Source organism: Phaenicophaeus curvirostris, chromosome 5, assembly GCF_032191515.1.
Source record: "Phaenicophaeus curvirostris isolate KB17595 chromosome 5, BPBGC_Pcur_1.0, whole genome shotgun sequence".
Classification (NCBI taxonomy): domain Eukaryota; kingdom Metazoa; phylum Chordata; class Aves; order Cuculiformes; family Cuculidae; genus Phaenicophaeus; species Phaenicophaeus curvirostris.
In genome coordinates this window covers 58,059,595-58,082,292 of record NC_091396.1, presented here as the reverse complement: position 1 = coordinate 58,082,292, position 22,698 = coordinate 58,059,595, and the positions used below count along the sequence as shown (strand labels likewise).

The 22,698-nt window shown below is 39.8% G+C and overlaps 1 protein-coding gene across 12 annotated transcripts in view; it reads left to right on the top strand.

The window, feature by feature from the left end:
* Positions 1-22,698, top strand: part of CDC42BPB (CDC42 binding protein kinase beta) — a 104,090-nt gene that overhangs the window by 18,080 nt on the left and 63,312 nt on the right. For all 12 annotated transcript variants that reach the window (XR_011337572.1, XM_069858901.1, XM_069858891.1 and 9 more), the window contains exon 2: positions 13,594-13,685. Coding sequence is in view for 11 of the 12 variants with exons in the window: in XM_069858901.1 (XP_069715002.1) it covers positions 13,594-13,685 (92 nt within the window). In the remaining variant the exon portion in view is untranslated. The remainder of the gene's footprint in view (positions 1-13,593; positions 13,686-22,698) is intronic.

Genomic DNA, 22,698 nt, shown 5'->3' with positions numbered 1-22,698 from the left:
TTTCCTACAGCAAAAATCTGACTTTCATTGACCTTTTAATTAGATCTAGATCTCTAAGGAAGTTCTGAAATGGGGTGAGTAATGTCTGAGAAAATGTCCTCCTGCCCGCTGCCACTTAAAGGGAAGCGAAGTGAACAGAAAGATGTGCCACACCTGTGCTTAAAGTAGCTGCTGCTATCTGGACTCTTGAAATTGAAAAACAGCTCAGGGTATTTGTATGCATAGTGTTGCACCCTTAAGCCATCAAAAAAAAACCCCAAAAAACAATCGGGTGCAGTTCTGTAGCACTTTAAGGTGATGTAGAGCCTCAACGCCGTAGTCTTTCTTTTCCTAGTTTATGGTATTGATCTGGCTGAGAACTGAAGTAGCAAAAAAAAGGTAATTGTCATTTGTCTCGGCTCCCTCTGCAGCAATGAGACTGCTGCGAAGGCAGTTGTGTGGGTAGTCCATCTCACTTGGGTCTGTGTTACTTAAGGTGACTGCCTATGAAAAAAAGCTGCGCTCCTTTACCCTTCTTGCTTGTGCCAGTGTGGCAGCCTCTCCCAGCCCTTCGGTGATGATGATTCAGTTTGTTAAACTACAGGCCGATAGTTGCATGATGTATTTTGGTAGGTTAGTTTTCTGTTGGTTTAGTGAGCAGAATCGGATCAGTGAGGTGAGACCAGCTGGATTTGCTGCAGCTGATACAAGGGAGCAGGCTTGTGAAACTGCCCCTCTGGTCCCAGCAACCCACTTCAGTGGTGTCATTGAACTACATCTTTACTTCACTCTGAATGTATAAACAGAAAAAAGGGGCGGGGGGGTGGATTTTCCTGTCACTATAAGTATGGTTGTGTAGGTTGCTTTGTCATGAAGAATTTTCTATTAATAGAAACATCTCACCTTTAAAATAAAGGAGGTGGCATGTGGTAAATAAAGCGCCAATGTGAAGTATGAGTTGTTCTGTGGCACAATGCATGTCTTAAGTTTTTAGTAACAAGAGAACATCTTGCATGTATCTGTAGAAAACAAAAGGTGTGTTTACTGTAAATAATTGATAGAATGATTATGCTGTTTCTTTTGCTAGCATATACTTTTAAGATGAGATAAAGCACGTGGTCTGAAAATTACTGCTTAGATCATCAGTGTGTGAACAAAGTTTTAGCTTCTCAATGTAAGTATATGTAACGTTAGCTCAGCACGGGGTGGTCATCAGTTGTTTTATTTCTTAGCAGGCTGTGCAAAGAGATGCTGGGTCTGAAATTTAGATTCATTCATGTTACTGAAATTTGAGCTCCAGTTTGAGATTTTCTTAATTTCTAGTTTGAAACTGAAAAAGAAATGACAAGGTTTTTAAGAGGAATCATAATTTTCAAACTGTTCTACAAAAAATAATTAACTGTAGATTATTCATCATGCAGTAAAACGAATGGATTTTAGCAACATTTACAGCTTTGTAATGGACTGAAAGAAATTGAATCACTGAAATTTTACTGCTTGGAATTAGTGATTCATGAAGAAGCCTTAAGCAATTTTTCCATTACTGATGTGCTTCAATATATGATCTCCATTTGCTGTGACTTAAATGGTCTCTCCAACACCTGCAAAATCTGTCCCTGAACTAGGAGTATAGAAAAATCTGGGTTTAAATAAAGCTGTATTAAACAGAAATTGAATCCTGTTGCGTCTGCTGCCATCCATATTGTACAGTGTTTTGACATGAATCTAGGAAGATCCTATCCTAATATGCCATAGGTTGGCTCCAAACAGATTCTTGTGTAGCATTTCCATGCACACAGCAGTCCAAGGCAGATCCACATCAGTTTCAAAAAAGGCCATTTTGCCATTCCCCAGCCTAGTCCTGCTGCTTGTGTTAGGCTGGGGCTTCAGTGTCACAGCTGTGTCTGAGTCACTTTGGGTAAATGGTTCAGTGGGAGGGGATGGGATGGGGATAGTCGAGTTAGCTGTTGCCTGGAAATGCTTCCTGGTCTGCTATACCACGTGAATGCTAATGAAGATCCAGACAATAGAGTGGAGTGTGGTGGGAAAGAAGCAAGGAGGAACTATTTCGACAGCAGAATGGATTTCCTGAATTAAAGTGGTCATGTAGCTCTGCTTTCAGCTGTCTCAAATGTCTAGTTGCCAGGCAGTCTCACGGAAAATCTGTGATTCGGAGAGCCTTTTTGTGACTTGATATGCATGTGTCTTCTGGGCTGGGTATGATGTCTTGAGGAAAATAAAAGAACTGAAGATGAAACTCAAGGCATTGGATATCAGCAATTAATCTAGAGCAGAAAAGATTCTTTATTGTGTAATAATAATCTTTTCCTTGCATTTTTTTAGCCAGACTTGAGAGGAAGGAAAGTACCACCTTTGAGAATCTTATGAAATTCAAGTAGAAGCAAGATCTGGTATTTGTCTCTTCAGAAAGTCACAACTTGAAGACGTGATTTGGTTTCCACATAGTAAGTTAGTCAGTGAAATCTCAAAGGCTGAAGAGGCTGATAGAATGCCAGGGAATCCATGTTTGGTTTGTAGTATCGAAAAAGAGATGTAAACCTTAGGGAAAGGTTAGAGAGGCATGGTGGCTTTCCCTCACGCAAAGAAATGTGGTAAGTTGGAAAGAGGTATGAAAAACTGGACTACAGTCAAGTTTCTCCAGGAACTGTTGGAATTCTCCTGTGAGAGCTGGGCTACAACTTTATCTCGAGCAGCTGGGTGGTTTTTTTGAAATGTCCTGTTTAGTGCTCGTAAGGGTACATGTTTTCTTGTTCAAAATGTGTCATTCTTCTTAAATAAGCCTGTGTCCTGATAGCTGTATGCCAAAATGTTGCATAGTGTGAAGCTGCACCAAGCTTGTGTGGATGATGAGTCACTTCTGGGTTTCCCAAACTAAATACTATTCAGTCACATTTTTCTTCAGTCTTAGTACTTGCAGTTCCATCTTCCAAGATCAACTTGAGTATGACGAAAAAAAAGGAGGCGGGGGGGAAGAAATGCTGTCTGAATTGATCGTACAGTCCAAGTTTTAGTTTCCTAAACAGTCATTCCATGACAGTAACAGAAGATGAGAAATTGGGCAGTGAGCCTCCTTCTCTGTTAGATCTCAGATATAAGCTGCCTCTCCCTTGTGTTTGCATCCATTGTAGCATTAGCATATGTCATTACCTGGCTGGCATATGTTATTTTACCTGACCTACTGTCTTACATCTGTATGAGTACAGCGAATAGTCATTTGGTGTTGGTTCTTGGATATATAAGCCAACACTTACTTCCTCTCACTTGCTAGAACTCTGTTGCTATTTAGTTCTCAAAGACAAGCCATGTGGTTTTGACAGGAGTTAAATTGGCAATGCATTTGTCCCTTGGACTACTTGGAACTATCTGCATGTTCCTCAGTATTTATTTATACGAATCTTGAGTATTAATCCTTTGGTGTCCTTTCGTTGTAAGCATGAAGAGCAGCTAATGGGCTAGTGGGGCAGATAGCCAGTTGTTTAGTGTTTGTAGTAGCCTTCATCAATGAGCTTGCCTATGGTGGTGTGTTGCTAGGGATGGGGTCCTTCTATGTGGCACTTGCTTTTGAGGCTTGCCACGAAAAAGGCTGCTTAGTGAATAGGAGAGAACATGGGTGATGCCTTGTTGTTCTGCTGGCAAATTTAGTAACAATAATAGCATCAGCACCAGAATGGCTACCCAATATTTTCCTTCAAAACATTTCTCAGTGCTCTTACCCTTTAGCATGTTGATAATTTTTTTATGCAATTATTGCAAACTAGTGTACAAATTCTAAATGCCAGGGTTGGTTCTTCAGTAACTGTGGAGCACAGTGCAGAAACTGAGCGCTTGATCTTGGTTTATGCCTGAAAGTATGGAGGTTTTATCCTTCTAAATCTTTGAGGATTTCACATGTGATTATATAATCCAAGTCTTCTCCAAACTAATAGTTCTGGTATGAGTGAGCAAGATGTCTGATTGAAAGTGGTTAGGCACTCATGTTATATATATCAGAAAGCATTCATAAAATTAAGCAAAATCCATGGTCATAACTGCAAATGGATGTAAATTTTTGTGTTCCTCCTTCTGAGAAGGGTTTTTTAAAGTATTTGTATATAAGATTAAGTATCACCATACATTCTTCAATGTCATAATAAAGTCACCACTTATTAATTCTCTTGAAAAATACTGGCAGTCAGCCTCAAGAAGATTCAAACTTTTCTTGGTGGTGTATTAGTGTACATGTCTATTTCTGTTGGCATTGCACTGCGGATAAATACTGTCAGAAGAGAACATCTTAAAATTAGGAAGTACTCACTGGCCAGGCACTATAAACTTGGATGGCCTTGCTTGGGGAGTAAGGGGGACTCTGACAGCATGGGGAACTGTGTCCTGTATCAAGAGGCTGTTCTTCAAGGCCTGTTGGCACTTCACAAGAGGTAGCTAGGTTGCACTTCTCAGGTTTTTACACTAGTGGAGCTTGGGTCATTGTAATGGTAACCAAAGTCTTGCAATGCTGAATTTGTCTAATGGGTGTTGATGAATGATGAAGAATCAGATCGTTGTGCAAGCATTGCAGAGCAAGTGAAGTGATGTGTATGTTTGTCATAAAATCAGGAGAGAGGGCATGGCAGAAGTCAAGAGTCCAGCAGACAATGTGTCAGAGAGCACAGAATGCATCACCGTTTGGTTGTTAATAGCACAACTTTGATGAAGTTTGGCTTCCAGTAGAATTGGGACCTACCACCTTTACCATGCTCGGTGGAATAAACCCCTTCCCTTCCCACTGCCCTACCTTCGCTTTTCTGCTGTACTCTTCGTTTCTTTCCTCTTCTGTGCCAACATGGCTCTACTGCCCCTCTATGACTAGGGACAGTGAGGTACGTTTGCTCTGCACCTTAGTAAGTACTGGTTGTCCAGCTGAGCAGGTGATTGCTATATTTCCTCTGCAGCCTTTCTTTAACTGGGTGGCTTTCCTATTCACTGCCAGATTTTTTTATAAAACTTGTATCAACCTGGTGTCTTTGGACAACTTCAGTGGGGATATTAAGGGTCTTCACTGGGATCAAATGTACCAGGCGGGAGGAATGGACTCAGACTGCCAAACAATATGATCACGCATACCTTATTTCCTTAGGAAACCAGCTGGGAAAAAAAACATTCACAGGAGTGGACAGTAAGAGGAAACGGATCTATAATTGGAAGAAATTAAGATTGGAGGCAACAAAGGATGGAAAAATTAACAAAAACTTACATTTCTGAAGTTCAGGGAAAACATCACAATCCGGTAGCCAGAGGATTGTACTTCTTTAAAACTCAGGTGTGGGTTGTAACAGGTATTTATCACCCTAGTAAGCAGATTGGGGCTACCTGGGTGTGGGTATCTCCCAAGACACGTATACAAGCACTGACTTGTTAAACCTGTCAGCCTGCTGTTCTAGTACCAATATCACTAGAGTGCTGTTTCCTTGAGAAGGGTGCACAAAGGGCAAACAAGTTACTTGATTTCTAGAATGTAAGTTAAACGTGGTAGTTGGGGAAATGGTAAAACTATCTGCTGTCTTATATTCTTTCTCCAAAGAAAACATCTAAAAATATTGGATCAGCCTAGTGGGACTATGGCTCCACAGACGATTATCTGCGTCATTTTGTTGTTTCCCTGACATTAATATTTTGCAATTCACATAGTTTCCTACCACAACTTTTTGTAAAGGGGATGAGGAGATAAAGGGAGTTTGGCAGATGGATTTCTGTATGACCAGGCAGTTTGGACATACCTTCTGGGTAGATCTACCTGTCATTGTCTTCTGTAATTACTTAAACCCCGAATCAATTCTGAACTGTGAAGCTGTCTGGTGCTGGGCAGTGCAGTATATGAACAGATTATCCAGAGAGGCCGTGGAAGTTTTTGAGACCTGACCAGGCAAAACCCTGAATAAACTGGTCTGAAATCAATATTGACTGCAATTTTAGGAGGAAGTTGGACTGGAAGCCTCCTGAGGTCCATTTCAGCCAGAATTGTTGAGAGAGGCCTATAAGTCTGTGTGTTATTTTGCTTCAGTTGTCACATTTATTTAAAACTTGAAGCTGCCAATGATGCAAAACATCAGATGTTCTTGAACATTTGGCAGCTTTGACTCAGTGATTTCTGTGAGGCTCAATTTCTGGAAACTTGTCCTGCCTAACAAAATACGCAGGAGTCCTCAAACTGGAGTTATTGGGTAGCTCTGCCACTGAAGGAGTTGTTACCATAAACCCAGTGGGTAGACTTTTGTCCACTGTAACGTGAAGGTGCTAGCTCTTGACATGAATTGTATGGTTTAGAATCTGAACAGGAAGTCAGTTCCAAAACATACCTCAACACTTCCCGTTCTTAACCACAATCTAGCTTTGGAAAGGTTGTCCTATTATTTTTTGAGGATGATGTTGATATTACTACCTTCCTTCCCTGACCTGCTCTCAGAAATTAGAGGAAATTTGTCACATGCTTCTGACTGTGACAGTGGCCGGTCTATGCCCATTCCTGGGGTAGCAGTGCAGAGAGCCCAGTCTGCCACATCAGATCATCTCCCCTAGCATTTCCTACAGCTTTCAGTTGTTCTGAAACAGTCTTTGACTATGTTTTATCAGGTGGCATAATACAAATTGACTGCAGTGTAGATGTACCAGCTCACATATCTAAATCGCAAACTTGTTTACCTATGACTGAGCTTCAAATTATGTTTTCAAATTATTCAAATTGATGTTTTCTTTTTGTGCAGACAAAATATCCTAGCCCCATCTATTAAAGGAAGAGGAGAATATGATCAGAAAAGAATTTATTTGAGAGTGGAGAATTTCATAATTTCAAGATACTCCCATTTTCAATGAAGAAATAAAAGCTGGCATTTCGCTTTATGAATACTGATCAAAATATTGACTGCAACTGTTTTGTATTATATTTCTGAGACCATACTTTTCCTGGCTCCTTAAAATTGGTTGGGTTCTTTGTGGTTTTTTTCCCCCATGTTTGGGTTTATGGAGAACACTCTCCTACCAAACAAGTATAAGTACAGTAATGCAAAATCAGCTTGAGAGGAAAGGTAGTGATGCATACAAATATATTGTATGTAAAATGCCTGACCCAAATTCTGATTACAGTCTTGCAGTCACAAATAAACAGAGTCTTGCAATTGCTCTCAGCTAATGTTACCCTGACAACAGTATATATAACAAAATTGAGTAATCACTGCCAACAAAACCCTTCAGTACAGCTAATGCTTTTGTTTGCCAGGATGAAATACTTTCATTAAGTATTAAATCAACTCCAAATCATAAGTCCCACTTTTAATATTAGGATCAAAACTACTCAGTAAAGTGTTATTATTCAATACAGTATATATAGAGAAGTTTTCTTTGAGTTCCCTATTTAAAAAATCGTGATAGGTAGAAAGAAGCTGAAGCTTTTTACCTGTTATATAGTAGTGGGTTTATTGCTTGGCATCGTTCTGGCAAGCACAGCGAACAAAGCTCCCTGACATTTCTTGGTGCAAGTTTTTGCTCACTTGATTTTGCTAGTTGTGTGTGCGCTACTCATCTGGATGTTAGAGGGTTAAGGAACAGCAGCCTCCTAAGGGGCAGGTAACTGAGTAAGAAGTAGAAATTCGTGCAATCCAGTACTTAAAAGCAGTGTGTTATAACTGTGGTGTAAACAGGGTTCTACTTCAAAATGTCAATAAAGTATCAGTTTAAATGAATTACTGATGTGTTGCCTTCTCTGAGCTCTTATCTGTGTGACCTCTGTTGTAGTCTCTGTGATAATGAGGTTCTATTGATACTAGGTTTTATTTTCAAATTTTATTTAGTTTTAAGGCATCTTGGATGCCTTGACAAAAACATGACTTTTTCCCTTTTTGAGAAGTACTGTGCAGGTTAAAATTTTTCAATACATTTAAATATTCATGTTTGATGCTTAGCTTTCTGAGAGAGAGACCACTGAAGTTGCAGCGTTACTGAACACCAACACCTGCTAAATACTAAAAGCCAACATCAGTTAAGTGCAGAAGCAGCTTGTAAAAGTAGTAACTTCCTTTTAGGAGGGAATACTTTAATTTACCTATATTAAATTAATGTATTTTAATATGTACTTCCTCAGCTGGTTGACTGATTGAGGTGGGAGAAGCAGGCCCAACCTAGGACTCTTGCAGTTTCTGAGTTGAAATGGTGGTAATGCAAATGAGGTCTGCTAATCACGGCTTCTTGAAGGATACATTTCCTAGAAAGATAGAATTAATACTCTTCTCTGCAGGCACTGTTTCTTCTGTTTACTCAAATTTAAGTATGTGCCCTGCTTGATACCTAGTATTTATTATCTTTAAATACATAAAACTTGTTGAATTCACCAGCTGACAAAACAAGAGAAGTGTAAGAAACTGGAGCACTTTAAGTGTACAAGATAGCTTAAACTTCCGTAGATTTCATAGAATCATAGAATAACCATGTTGGAAGAGACCCACCGGATCATCGAGTCCAACCATTCCTATCAAACACTAAACCATGCCCCTTAGCACCTCATCCACCCATCCCTTAAACACCTCCAGGGAAGGTGAATCAGCCACCTCCCTGGGCAGCCTGTTCCAGTGCCCAATGACCCTTTCTGTGAAAAATTTTTTCCTGATGTCCAGCCTAAACCTCCCCTGGTGGAGCTTGAAGCCATTCCCTCTTGTCCTGTCCCCTGTTTGTTTCTTTCTGCTTTGGAAGTTGCTTTTGATAAATATTTAAACTATGAAGCTATAAAGGGGCAGAACCTGTCTGTGTTTCTGGATTGATGGGGGATCCTGGAAGCCTGGAAGAGCATCAAGGACCTGATCCGATACCTGTGCCATGAAGGTGAGACCTGGGACATTGTGCAGTGGTGTCCACTAGAGCATTATACTCCTGTTGATCTGATGTGCCAGGCCACTGAATCCACGCAGTCCGATAACGCTGGTTGTCCCTCTCTTCACTCTAGCTGGAGGACGGACTCCTTTCATCCTATCCATACTATGTGTTCCTCACTTCTGGTAAATATGAGACAGATGTCCCTTCAAGAGGATCAAATGCAAGATCAGCCCTCCTACTCTGGGGAACTGCGCACTGGAGACTGGAGTGTCATTTTCGTGGAAGAACCTCCTTTCTTTTAATTGTTTTTCCTTGCAACTTTTGTACTCATCCCTCTAGGGTCAAGGTAGATTTTCCCTCCCACTTCCTCCTGTCTTCTCCATAATCACGTAGGCAAACAGAGTGTCTTGCTGTGCATACCCTTCTCTTGAGCAGAGGAACACTTACTCCTAATAGCTCAGTGGTCCATACAGGTGGGAAACTGGGCATATACTCTTTTAAGTTGCTGGACTTCCTGGGAAAGTTTCTCCACACCATGCTCTTTGAGTTGCCGGACTTCTTAGGACAGTTTCTCAAACATGTTTTTTGGATTTTTTTTTAACAGTTTGTTCACAGCCAAAACACAGGCTTGTAGAAAGGAAGAGAGATTTTGAATTGTCAGAGTTGGCCAACCAGTTCATCCACAGTTTGTGACTTTTCGTCTTTCCAGGCCAGTACTGCCAGTGAATTGGCATATGACGATTGTGCACTCCGTGCAAACTTCTACCACATGGATCGTGTGCACCAGATGTCATCTGTGTCTGTGGGTAACTGCTTGTTATCCTGATCATTATAAATCGCCTCCAGCATGGCAGATCCCTGAGGCACTGGATGTCTTTCTCCATGGAGGTCCACTTGCCTGGGTGACATGTAACGTTGTCCTTAAAAGGCTGCCTTGCTTTCATGCTTGGCAGGAGTCACCTCCAGAGGCTGATGGTTTCTGTCCCCATTTCCAGTCATAGGGATCACAGCTGCTTGGCTTTCTTCCCTTCTAATTCCAAACTACTGGCCCCGTTGTCCCAGCATTGGAACAGCCAGATAACAGTGTGCTGGCCTGGAAGTCAGCTGAACTCTTTTCGCGTATTTCACAGCTCATTTGGGGGTGGGAGCCGGGTGGTTACCTCTGGTTCTTCCTCTTCCTCCCATTCTTGTGATGGCCCTGCTTTGTCATCCTTTACTAAGCAAGCTGACTTTTGTGGCCATTTGTTCTTGTGTATAGGGATGACTGATACTGGCAGAAGTTGGTTCTGTGGTTCAGCTGTGGTGCCTGGTGGCTGGGCTTCCCTCACTTCTCCCTGAGGGTGCTGTATAATATCAAGTAATTTTTGGTAGATACTGGCCAGGGCCCAGCACAGCACCCTAAGTCATGTGTCTTTGGAATAGCTGCAGTGGTTATTTTAATTTTAAATATTCTATCACTTCTTCGTGGTCCTGTAGTTGTTCGGGAGTGGAGTTTCATACCATTGGAGTTGAAAATTTCTCTAGATACCTGCCCATATTCTCCCATCTGCCATGCACTGGAACAGGCTGCCCAAGGAGGTGGTTGAGTCACTGTGCCTGGAGGTATTTAAAAAGATGGGTAGACAGGTGCTCAGGGACATGGTTTAGTGGCAGATAGGAATGGAGTGACTGACTAGCCATTCTTGGGGCAGATCTCTGAATGATAATTCTTACATGGTTTAGTAACCTTAGACAAAACTGAAACAATATTCCTAAGAGGTACCAATAGAAGAACTATCCAAGCATGTTCAAAGTACTGAAAAGTTATTGTAACGAAGGAGGAAACATTGCAGAAGAAGATAGCAAAGGTATCATTCTGTATCTCCTCCATAAAAAAACTCTCAGAGGAAGAAACATAATTGCTAGTTGTGTCCACGAGATGGTACCCAAAGTACAGTAATGGCTTCAGTACAAAGCTCAAATACCAGATTAAGCACAAGGTCAGTGTTCTAATAACAAATTTCCCAGGCAAAACGTCACTAATCACTCCAAGACCAACCTTTAACATGTACAGCAAGAAAAGGGGCATTGTGCAGTTCAGATAAACTAATATTGAGAACAGACGAATCAATATCATGACCCACAGCTATTACTAGATGTAAATTCCTTAATATGCTCTGGTTTATCTGTTATTATCTGAGACCATTCGAGCCCCACTAAAAGGACCAGAATCATAGAATGTCCTGAGTTGGAAAGGACCCGCAAGGATCATAGAGTCCAGCTCCTGTCCCTGCTCAGGACAGCTCCAAAGTTCACACCATGTGTCTGAGGGTGTTGGTGTGTATTTTTCTGTGTGACTGTTGTGATTTAACCCAGCAGTCACTGAGGTGACCACGCAGCCATTTGCTCACTCCCCCAGTGGGATTGGGGGGAGAGAATTGAGTTGAGGGGCAGGGGGACTAAAACTTGTGGGTTGAGCTAGGAAACAGTTTAAGACAGTAAAGGAAGAGAATAATGATAACAATAAAGGAATATACAAAACAAGTGATGCACAACACAATTGCTCACTACAAGCTGACTAATATCTGACTAATTCCAAAGCTGTGGTTCTTCTGGCTCGTTTCCCTCTCTGAGCATGACATCATATGGTATGGAATCCTTTTGTCCAGTTCAGGTCAGCTATCCTGGCAGTGTCCCCTCCCAGCTCTTTGTGCTTCTCCTTGGTAGACCAGTATGAGAATTGGAGCAGTCCTTGACTGCTTAGCAAAAACTGAAATGTAAGCGTATTATCACAATTACTGTCATTCTAGATCCAAACCACAACACTATACCAGCTACTCGGCAGAGAATTAACTATATCCCAGCTGAAACCAGGATGGTATTCTGTTTACTGGCTAGCATTATTGCTAAAATTGGTTATTTCTTTAAAGAAAAAAAAAAGCCTAGTTTTTGGGTTAGTATCCCTCAGAATGAAAATTACTGGATTTCATTTACCCTCCCATTGTGTTTTAATAATAGAAGCTGATGGTCTGTGAAAGTCATCTAATGACTTGCATGCTATAGGAGCAATCCATAACTTGATAATGGAGCCTTTGTTTATATTTCTTACCTGTAGTTACATTTCCTCAATCTGCCCCAATTTGATGGGAAAGGAAGGAGGCAGGGACTTTGTAAAATAAATTATGTTTATCACAGCTATTAAAAGCGGTATTTACCTGTACAGATGTCTAATCAGACTGGTATAGGTCTCTAACTGGTTTGAGTTGGTGTTACTGGATAAGTTTGTTAGAAACAATCTGGGGGTTTGGGATGATAGTCTCAACGGCCTTGTGGTAGGGGAAACAGTGGTAGGTATTTCTATCCTGCTGAAGTTGGAAATCAAGCCAGTGAAAGGGATATTACTTATGGAGGAAACCTTTTCAATAACATCTCTCTTAAGTACAAAGCAGCAGCATAGCTGATCTTTAGTGCAGCTATTTCTTAATTTTATTAGCTGTTACATGAATTTTTGCTGAGAGGTTTTCAGGCTTTTAGAGTTCTGCTGCCATCTGTAATCACCAGTTCAGAATTCTGTATCGTCTGTGTGATTGTAAGGTCTGGGTTTTTTTTTTGTGTTAGCGTCTGAAATACATCATCAAAGCAGTGACCCCTCTTGCAGGAATTTAGTTTGGCTTATAGCTCATTAGCTTAATCATGATACGAGATGAGGTAAAATGGATGTCTGGGCTGAATTACAAATAGTAGTTCTGTGATGTTTCATTCAGTTACAAATGGGAAAATACATGTGTTTAAAAACCAGTCTCTTTAGTCTGACAGTGTTTGTTATGAGGCTAAGAGCAGGGTTTTTTTTTTGCTTAGTTAGAACTGTAAGCTGCTTCTCTATAAACACCACGTTTGTTCTTGTGCAGTTTAGATTGTACCACTGTTTTTCCTTATTGATTCAGTCTTAATAATCAGAGCAGCGAATTGTAACTAATGTAACTAAATAGTAATCCTTATCCTGTGATATGCTAGAAATCAATAAAACGTTGTGGGAACTAGAGAGGAGAGAATTGATGGGAACTGCAGGTACAGACGAATTTATCAACCAGATATTTTTGAGAAGTGTTCTGTGTCCAGCGGGACCAGCAGAACAAAGTAAGTGTAGGTTGGTTAACTGCTAGACATCTTTTGGGCTGCAGCCCTTAAATACTTGATCTGATTGAGATCTGGTAAATGTTGCTTAACAGAAAAGATAGTTCAAAGTAAAAATCTTAAATTAGACTCAGATCTTGTAGAAAACTGTTTCATTGGTATTGAGTGGAGACAGCTGTCTCTTGAGAATGGGTTGTTAAAGCTTTAGCTGGTACTGGCTGAAATAATAAAAGGTAAAGCTGAACTCTGCTTAAGAAAACAATTATTTTAGTGGCTGAAGGACAGGACAGATTTTCTTTGGTGTTTACCAGTAATGAACCATCTCTCTCCCTTTCACCTGATCCTTCACTGATTTCACAAAACTCTGAAGAAAGGACTGGAAAAAAATCCTTTGGAAAGACTACTTTGCTTTTTACTCACTGGCATCAAGGCAGTACTGATCATAGATTGTATTTTTTTTCTTTAAAAATCTAAGAACTACATAGTGTAATTAATATTTTTTCCCCCTCTATGCTTCTAATAGTAGTTGAAAAACCGCTGCACTTGGTATGCAACGAGTGTTTTTGACCTGTGGTTTATGGTTTATTTTGACTTGCAATATTTCTCTTCATAATTGATTTTTTTTCTTTCTTTTTCCTTAAACAGCAAGACCATTTACAAAACTGGTAAAGGAAATGCAACTCCATCGAGATGATTTTGAAATTATAAAAGTGATTGGAAGAGGCGCATTTGGCGAGGTAAGATATTTTGACTCTCGGTTGTAGTAATGTAACTAATCATTTGTGCATCTGATTTCTTGCTACAGTTGATCTATACTTGCCCTAAAGACAGCATTCACACAGGTGTATTAAAATACTTTGAAATGGGGCTGTAGCAAGGTACTAGCGAAAGGTCCTTTTGAAGCAGGGTATTTAATGTCCAATTTTGCATTTTCTGTGACTGGTTCATTCTGGCCTTGGTGTAGCAAAACAAGTGTCACTTCAATGCATATATGAACAGGGTGGTCCCACCGAGCAGCTGCACAGCTGAATTTGAGATCTTCTCTCCCACTTGCCATATGTGCTCTTCTCTGCTGCTATAATTTAAGACAGAGCTGGGCTGCTTCTATGGTAGGGACGCGGAGGCTGCTCCACCCATCTGCCTGTCTCTGTAGCAATCTGGTAATGCAGAAAGACGCATTTGGCTGCCTCAAAGGCTGTCATCTTTGAAGATCAAAGGCTGCTGAATCTGGTTTTTTGGACAGCAAGTTGAATCATGCTGGGATGATAGGAACGCCTTGTGTTTTGAGAACTCGCTAGTCCCAGGACCCTGGACTTGAAGCTTTGCTTCTTAATATGCTCGATGAAAGTCTCATCAGTCTGATAGAGCTTGCTGCTAGCAAAAGCATTCATCAGCTGGTTGCCTCCAGTAGGCATAGTATACCTGAAGCTCTAGAGAACCTCAAAGACAACCCTTTCAGCTATTAAGTACGTGCAACTAAAGGCATAGCTGTCAGCATAAGAGGATATTAACTAGAGAATTTCTAGAAGTGAACAAGCCTTAGATTTCTTGCAGGAAGCTTCTTTAAAGTAGCCACACTAAAGTAAAATGTAATGACAGCCATTAGTGGCTCACTTCAGTTCATTAACAGTTGGTTACAACTTCTGCTGCCGGTGGCTAAGGCTGGGCTTCCTTATCTTTGTTTCTAGTTGTCTCCACTGAGAGCTGGACTGTGCACCGTGCAGGGCTTTTCTTCCAAGCATGGCGTGCCCTGGGACCTTTGAACTCTTTTGCATAGGTTTGATTTTGGGACAGAGGTATCACAGACAGACCAGAAACTAAGCTTGAAAAATGCCAGGACCCTACTCAACCTAGATGCAGAAAGCAATGAGGTTTCTGTGTGCATGCAGACTTGGTAGCGAGTGAAGTAATAGCTTCATGTCCATGTAATTTTAAGCTACTGTAATTTTAAACTACTAATTGTTTGCTATAGTGGCTGTGACCGGTGATATCTAAAGAATTTCAGATTAGTGTTCTGGCAGTTTGTCTCTTGGCGGGATTAGAAGTGGTTTCTGGATTTTTTCAGAACTAGATTTGTGAATGCTATAGCTATCAAAAATTATTTCAGGTCAAGGGAATGCTGTATAGTGACTTGTAGATGGAAACAGTGTTGGAAACTGAGGAAAGTCGATACTTAAGACGGAAATTAAGAGCGTCTCTTCGTTGATACCATCATCTAGCAATGTGATGATGTACCATGTAGGTCATGCGTAGCTGCTGAAGGAAGTTGAACATTTTAAGTAAAATGTCCAGATAAATGTTAACTTCTTGACCTGTCCACTTTCTAGTGGATGTGGAACTTGAGTTGCAACATTTGTTACCAAAAAACGGATGTGTTTTCTTAGTATAGTAGAAATTTGAGAATCAGTTGTTTGTTTAACTTGAGTGGTTTTAGCTGATTTGTATTTTTTCAACAGGACTTTTGAAGAGAAGAGTTACTGCAAGGAGTTTGGCAGGAAAAAGCAGAAATGGAAAAGAATTTGATAATTCTATGGAAGGGATGAAAGCTACAAATTAAGTCTAAAAAAGAGTTCTAAGCAGAGAGGTTTATGAGTAGATAAAGGGGCTAGGGAATCAAGACAGGTAGACAGACTGTCTACCTCTCCATTAGGATTTTGATTCAAAGCAGTGGCACAATTTTGAAGAAAGTACCCTCACTGTGGCCTGATTTTGCTGTGCATAATCTGATTTTTTTTTTAAATTAATTTTTATTTTGAGGAAACTAAACCAGAATCTCCATTCCAGGTGCACACCAAATGTTCTTCTGGCCCCAAGGAGTGTATGAGAATCAATCACTAGGCTTGACTTTTGTAACCGCTTCAAAGCATGTACGGTCCAGGAGACCAGCTTAGATACAGTCTGAAGTAAAATTCCTGAACTGCATATGGCATAGATGGGAAGACTCAACACAGGCTACTTTCATCTGTTGGTCTGGTCTTGCTGTGCCAAATTATTTGCTGTAGTGGCTGTGACTGCTGATATCTAAAGAATTTCAGATTAGTGTTTTGGCAGTTTGTCTCTTGGTGGGATTAGAAGTGGTTTCTGGATTTTTTCAGAACTAGATTTGTGAATGCTATAGCTATCAAAAATTATTTCAGGTCAAGGGAACCCTGTATAGTGATTTGTAGATGGAAACAGTGTTGGGAATGCCTTCACACAGTATAATGTTAAGTGAGGGCTGTTTTCCATAGTACTTGCTCTGTTCTTTTTCAAAAAGATACTCTTCTCCACTTAAGGAATTGACCAACTAGAAATCGCAACATGGCGGGAGATAAGTATTTATATAAACTTCAACAGACTTCAGTTTATACTTGTTAGAGGGGTTAGGATGACCTTTTTTAGCTTTGAATTAAGAGTCTTAAGGTGTATTAAAGATACAAATTCTGGGTGAAAACATATTAATAGTTTGGAGTGCCTGAATCAACAGTGTCTCTCATACTTTCATTTGGAAAAGGATGAAACTTAACAAAAGCAATTCATGCATCCCATCCACTGTTGTGGTAAATAAATTTCACAGAAGGTAAATAAGAAAGTATCTTAATTTCATCATTCAGAGCTGTTGAGTGCTCACAAAGTTGTGATGTTAGTTACTTGTTAATGTCACATTGTCTTGTTCTTATTTTAATTATAAAAGTTCTAGTTTCTCATCGTAGCACTTTGAAATTTTTTGATTAGTTTAATTGATGCGGGAATCATTGATCTTAAGTTTATTATACTTCAATCCCACTTGCTAGAGATTATTTTATGCTTTTTGCTTATGAATGAATCCTTTGACCACTGTTTGTAACTACACTATTATAACTGCCAAATATAGGTGTTATAAAAAAGAATTATATAAAGGTTAAAATACCATAAGAAAATCTAGTTTATTTCTCAACAAACTAGACTTGAAGAAGGGTGAGAACTACATTCCGTTCTTCTCAGTTTAGCTACATCGGACTCTTTGGAGAATGCCAGGGGTTTTAGTCTTACCAAAGAGCTTTTGCGTGAATCAGTAGCTGTCAAGAAAGACAGCTTAAACAAAATAAAGGCATGATATTAGTTACTAGTTGGGATCAGTGGTCAGTTTTTGTCACACAACATGTTAGACAAGGAAACAAAGTCTTTCACAAGAGAAAGGATTGAACTCAAATGTGAAATTGTCCCTGTGAACACAACTGCAAAATCAGTATTTAATGTAAGGAAGGTTGATGTAATCAAGATATCTGTACTGACACATCAGTGCCTCTTTGTTTCTTTCTCATTTTCAAACCAGCAGAACTTGGCCTCATTCTTTACACTTTTTCCAGCAATATGAGAAAACCCAAGTTGAGATAACTCCAATGGGAGGTTTGGGAAAACAAGAGAAAAAATATTCCTTAAAGTTCTTCTCTGGTAAGACAGAAATAGCCTAGCTCAGAACCGCGAGATTTCTTCTCTAGCCACTTGCCAAAACACACATATTTCCTTTTCTCATAAACTAAGCCAGCTACTTTGCGTGCAGGGTAAACTCCATGTCTGAATGTCCTTTACAGCAACATTTAAGGCCCTGACTCCTGGAGTCACTGGCTTGAGGACGTTATTTTTTTTCAGAAGTTTCATAGTTAGGAAGAAAAGTTTGAAATGTTCTTTGAGTGCATGACAGCTGAAGTAGCGTGTAGTTTGAAATGCTAGCTGTAAGAAGGATTAACTACCCGTGGCTTTTCCCCATCTCCTAGGGTGCATTTGCCTGGGTGTATACTCAGCTGAATGAAATATTTTCATAAATGCTTTGATGTTACTTTGTCTTTCTGTTTTGTGGATCAAAATGTTCTTTGTGAGGGTGATGGAGAACTGGAACAGGCTACCCAAGAGAGGTTGTGGATCCTCCTTCTCTGGAGATACTCAGAACCCACCTGAAGACATTCCTGTGCAGCCTGCTGTAGGTGAACCTGCTTTAGCACAGAGCTCAGACTGGATGATCTCCAGACGTCCTTTCCAACCCCAGCTGTTCTGTGATTCTGTGATATATGCAGATAGCTAATGTACACAGAGTCAAGCTCCATAACAAATAATAACAACTTAAAATCCCCCTGGAATAATATCTGAACTAAAATGCTTTTCAGTAAACTTAATTCTGATTTCTAATGATAACATTAATGTAGAAGTCTGTAGACAAGAATGAGTATGTTGTATAGGGTGAAGTTTTTGTTAACTAGAGAAAATACATGTTCCTTAGGAGAAGATTTAAAGAACATGAGCACAGAATGGAAAACTCCTCCAGCTTTTAAACCTTTAAAAAAATCACACTGAAACAAAGGAACCAAACCTACCTGTGGCTTGAAGTCTGCATGTGCCTGGCTACTCCTTCCATCTAGAAATACTGTGGACCATTAGTTGAAATAAAATTATGTCATGAGAACCCGTGCTTGGTGGGATTGTGCTTACCTGAGAAACTTATGTGAACTGAAGAAGTGCTTTCTGTGTGCTTGGTGTCTGGCCCTGTGTGCAAAGGGAACTGGGAATATAGTGTGGTGAGAGGGATAGGTTGGAAGATCCCGTGTATAGAGACTGTCTGGCTCTAAATACTTGCACTTGCTCCTTTGCAAACTTCATCTGACCTCTTAGTAATGTACTTGTAAGTCTTTAGGATCACTTTTCCTGATTTTGTGTGAAGGACCATTTAGGCACAGTGCTGTAGATTAATGAATTTCAATGAAGGGCTGTTGTTGAAGGAAGATCCATGTCAAGATGTACCTTGCTTGAGAACTTAGATTGTATAACGTGGCTGACACCTTCTGGAAATTTGGCAGCATGGGATTGAAACAATTGTTTTCCTTCCCTTGTTTGTTAGCAAGGATTTCTTGAATGAGCAACACTTATTGTGTTTTCAGCGGAAGGGTGGAACTGCTTGAACTGGCTTACCACAAAAATAACTAAAACTCTTAATGTACCCCACCTAAGTATTACAGTTCTGGATGAGTTAGAAATCCCTTTTCATATAAACGCTGTTGTGTACAGACTTGATTTGTGTAGTGTTTAGTAACACTACATGTCACCTCGACTCAGGATGCTTAGTCAGAGCCTTAGTGGGAATCAACAGATGTAAAATGAGTTTCCAGAAGAAAATAAATAATGATTGAGAGAACAATACTGATCCCCTGTGTACCACAGCTTTCTGATAAATTATGTCGTTCCTAATGAGAGAGATACTTGCTAAGGGTGCAGTGAGACTCAAAAGTGAATACGCAAAACCTAAGCTTCCTGGAGGACAAGCATGCTTGGCAGTGAGATGCAGAGCTGTTTGTGCCTTTTCCACCTTGTAATCACAGCTGTAGGGTACCGAGTTTAATGTTCTTATGTACTTCTAGAAATTAACCGGGGGCACAGTGACCATACAGACTGCAATTAAGGCAGTCTCACCTATTCAGAGAAGCTTTGGTGATTGGTATTACGTCCCCAGCAGGGACTGTACCTTCCTACATGGTAGGTTAACAGAATTTTTAAGTAATTGCATACAACACATGACGCTTTTCATCCAGCTATTCAAAGAGTCAAAGCATTCAGTATATGATGCAGAAGAAATATTTAATTAGTTTTGCTTTTCTACAGTATGCTCTTCACAAAAAAAGATATCAAAGCAAGGTATTTACTGCTGGAGAAATGGACAAAGAAAGAAGCTGCTTTGTTTTCAAAATGCTTCAAAAGAGCTGGTTGCTATCTTAGTCCTCCCCAGCTCCGTGTCTGTTTGTATGGCAGCACCAAGTTACTATGGTGACAGGCAGGTTGCAGAGAGCTGGAGAGGCACAGTTCATTGTATAGTGCTGCTGTGAGACCAGCCATTTGTTTCTGCAGTTCCCCCCCCACCCCACCACCACTGCTGAGGTTGAGCTTAGGTGTTATTCGGGGCCTTTGTTCTTCTTTTGCAGAACCTTTCTGGCTGGTGTTGTAAGTGATTTCTTATTTTCACAGCGTGAAGATGCACACTGTGTGTTTAAAAAAAAAAAAGTCTTTGCTTTGGAAGTGTGCACTGTGGCATAGGAACCATACCAAAAGACACTCTGGTTGCTTATTTTAAATGTAAAATAGACATTAAAAAATTGATGGAGCAGTCCAGACCATTTTTTTCTTTAATTATGCAATATTAAAACTCTTAACTAACAAGCAATATATCAAAGACTCTTCATATCCAAGAATATCAGGAGGATAAAACTGTTCCTGCAGTGTTTTCTTCAGTAGCTAGTGTCCAAGGTATCAATAGCATGAGACAGAAAGAGTAGAGTAGAAGTGGTATATACAAGTTTTAACTGAGGGAAATGACTGTAACATTCAATTATGAATCTGGTAATAAGACATTATGGGTAAATTGTTTACATCTGAAATGACATTTTGTATCTTCTTCCAGTTGAAAGGCTTGTCTAAAATCTCTGCTCAAATGTCTAAAGCCATTCCAGGTTCCTGCCAAAGGTTGATTTATGTTAATTTTACACTTTTATCCATGTAACTTTATTGTCCATTAGCTTAAGCAGATCTTTCGTCTTCTGTCATCAGTATTACTGATGTCCTTTCCCTTCCTTCCAATTTTATTCATAGGTAGCAATCATAGCCACTTTTTGACCTTTTTTAAAAAACAAATAAAGTTTTTTTTTGTTCCCACAGTAGTATGAGAGGCTTTTTAGTTCCTTTATTGTCTCAATTGTCCTTCTTCACACCTGCTCCAGATAAACTTTATTCCTCTGAGGTGTGGCTGTATCTGGAATTTGTATTTCTGCAAGGCAGTACTGTTTACCCATCCTTAGTGGAGTCTAGATACTCCCCTAGTCATGTTTGTCTTTTTCTTAATTACCTGCCCTTGTGAGCTGATTGCATGAGGATTATCACCTATGTGTCTGTCTTCCTCTTCTTTTCAACTGAGAACTTTTTGCATTTGAGTTTCACCTTTTTCCTTTAGTCCTTGAGTATAAGTTTTACCTGAAAGTTTAAGGCACCATACATAGTTTAAAGCGCGAATACTGTCCTGGTTAGCTTTTTTGTCGCGCGAATACTGTCCTGGTTAGCTTTTTTGTCTTTGCTTTGAAATGAATGCCAGCCTGGTTCCCAAGAAGTCTCTTTGTTAACTATCTTTGTTTTCTGGGAACAGTCCTGCATTGAAATTATTTCTGCACTTTCTTACACCATACGTACAATTTTTCTTTCATGTAAAGGGTAACTTGATGTTGCTTCCTAATGCTGATCTTGTCTCTCAAAGGACAAAGTACAGAGGTGGGAAGTTCTATGTTTGTGGAGGCTGATTGGTTCAGACTCTTGCCCTGTAGGTTTCATCAGGGCATGAGGAAAGGTGGAACTTGAGCTAGGGTGGCTTTGCAGATCGTAGCCCTAAATGTCAATATGAAATGGGTTTTGAATATCAAAATACAGGAAAGTACTTATGTAAAACAATTCAAGAAACAAAATATTAGCTCTTGGTGAAGCCTGAAAATATTATTAGCTGTGTGGATTTTTTTAAATTTTATTGCAGTACAAGTCAAACAGAGCTTTGAAGCAAAAAAAGTACAGGAAGAATATGGATGGCAGAAGTAACACAAATATGATGGGGTTTTGTGGCATGTAGGCACCACACTCTTAGTTATGTTTTAGTCCCAATACTCAAAGGTAGCTGTCCTCGGTCAAAGGTGTGTGGATTAGTTAGCACAGATTCCATCACTTCGGCTGGCTTGGAGATGTGTAGGTGAAGTCAAAGGCCAGAGTGCAGCTTCCAGGGACTGAGAGTTCAAGGACTGCTTAACCACACCTATAACTCAGCGGTCAGTAGTCTCTGAGACTTCTGCTCTGTGTGTTACTCAGGTATTAAGCATGTAATTAAGCACTTTCTGAATACTTAGGTGTCCACAGTAGCCTGTGGCTGAGTTCCAAAACGCTTGCATAACAATAACGCTTCCTTTATCTTGCTACCTTTTTATTTCATTGAGTGCTTTTCAATTTCTGTGTTATGAGGAACAGCAAAGAATTGTTATCCTCTCTGTCACGTTCATAGTCTTGTATGCCTATCATAGCTGTTACGTGTTCCAGGCCTGGAATGTTTTAGGTTATTAAATCTTCTTCTTCAGAAGCTATTTTACACCTCTACTTGTGGTCCTTTACAGCTTGTGTACAACGAGAGTGCTTGTTTGGCAAGTAGATATTAAAACTTTGAAGGCAGTAGCAGTGCTTTTGTTTTTTGAAGCAGTGTACAATTCTGCCTCCTTTGAAATAACTCTAAACACCAGCTTTTCTTCCTGACATTAGTAGATGTGGTGGATTGGTATGTACTATAGGAGCCATCATACTTAAACCTTGATATTTTTCATAGTTAGCACAATTGCAGTATAAGGAGTTTGTTTGGTATCACAGAGTGGTCAGTGTGGTTATTGTAATTGAATTTGAGGTATGCCAGAGAAAGAGGAATTAATACAAAGTAAGAAAAAACAACAACTATACTGCAGCATCTCACAAGAAGCCAAAGCATTTATATGATGAGCATAAACTTGGAAGTGCTGCCACCTGATGAAGAAAGTTCAAGAAAGATAACTCAAGGAAATGCTGAGGTGTTTTGTGGAAAAAAGGAGTTTGTGTGAGATTTTTTTTTTTGGTGGATTTTTTTGGGTTTTCTTGTTTGTTTGTGGTTTGTGGTTTTTGTTTTTTTTTTTACAATACTGTGACAACACTCTTGCTTATAATAGTACTGAGTTTATTGAAGCAGAATTTAGTTCATGC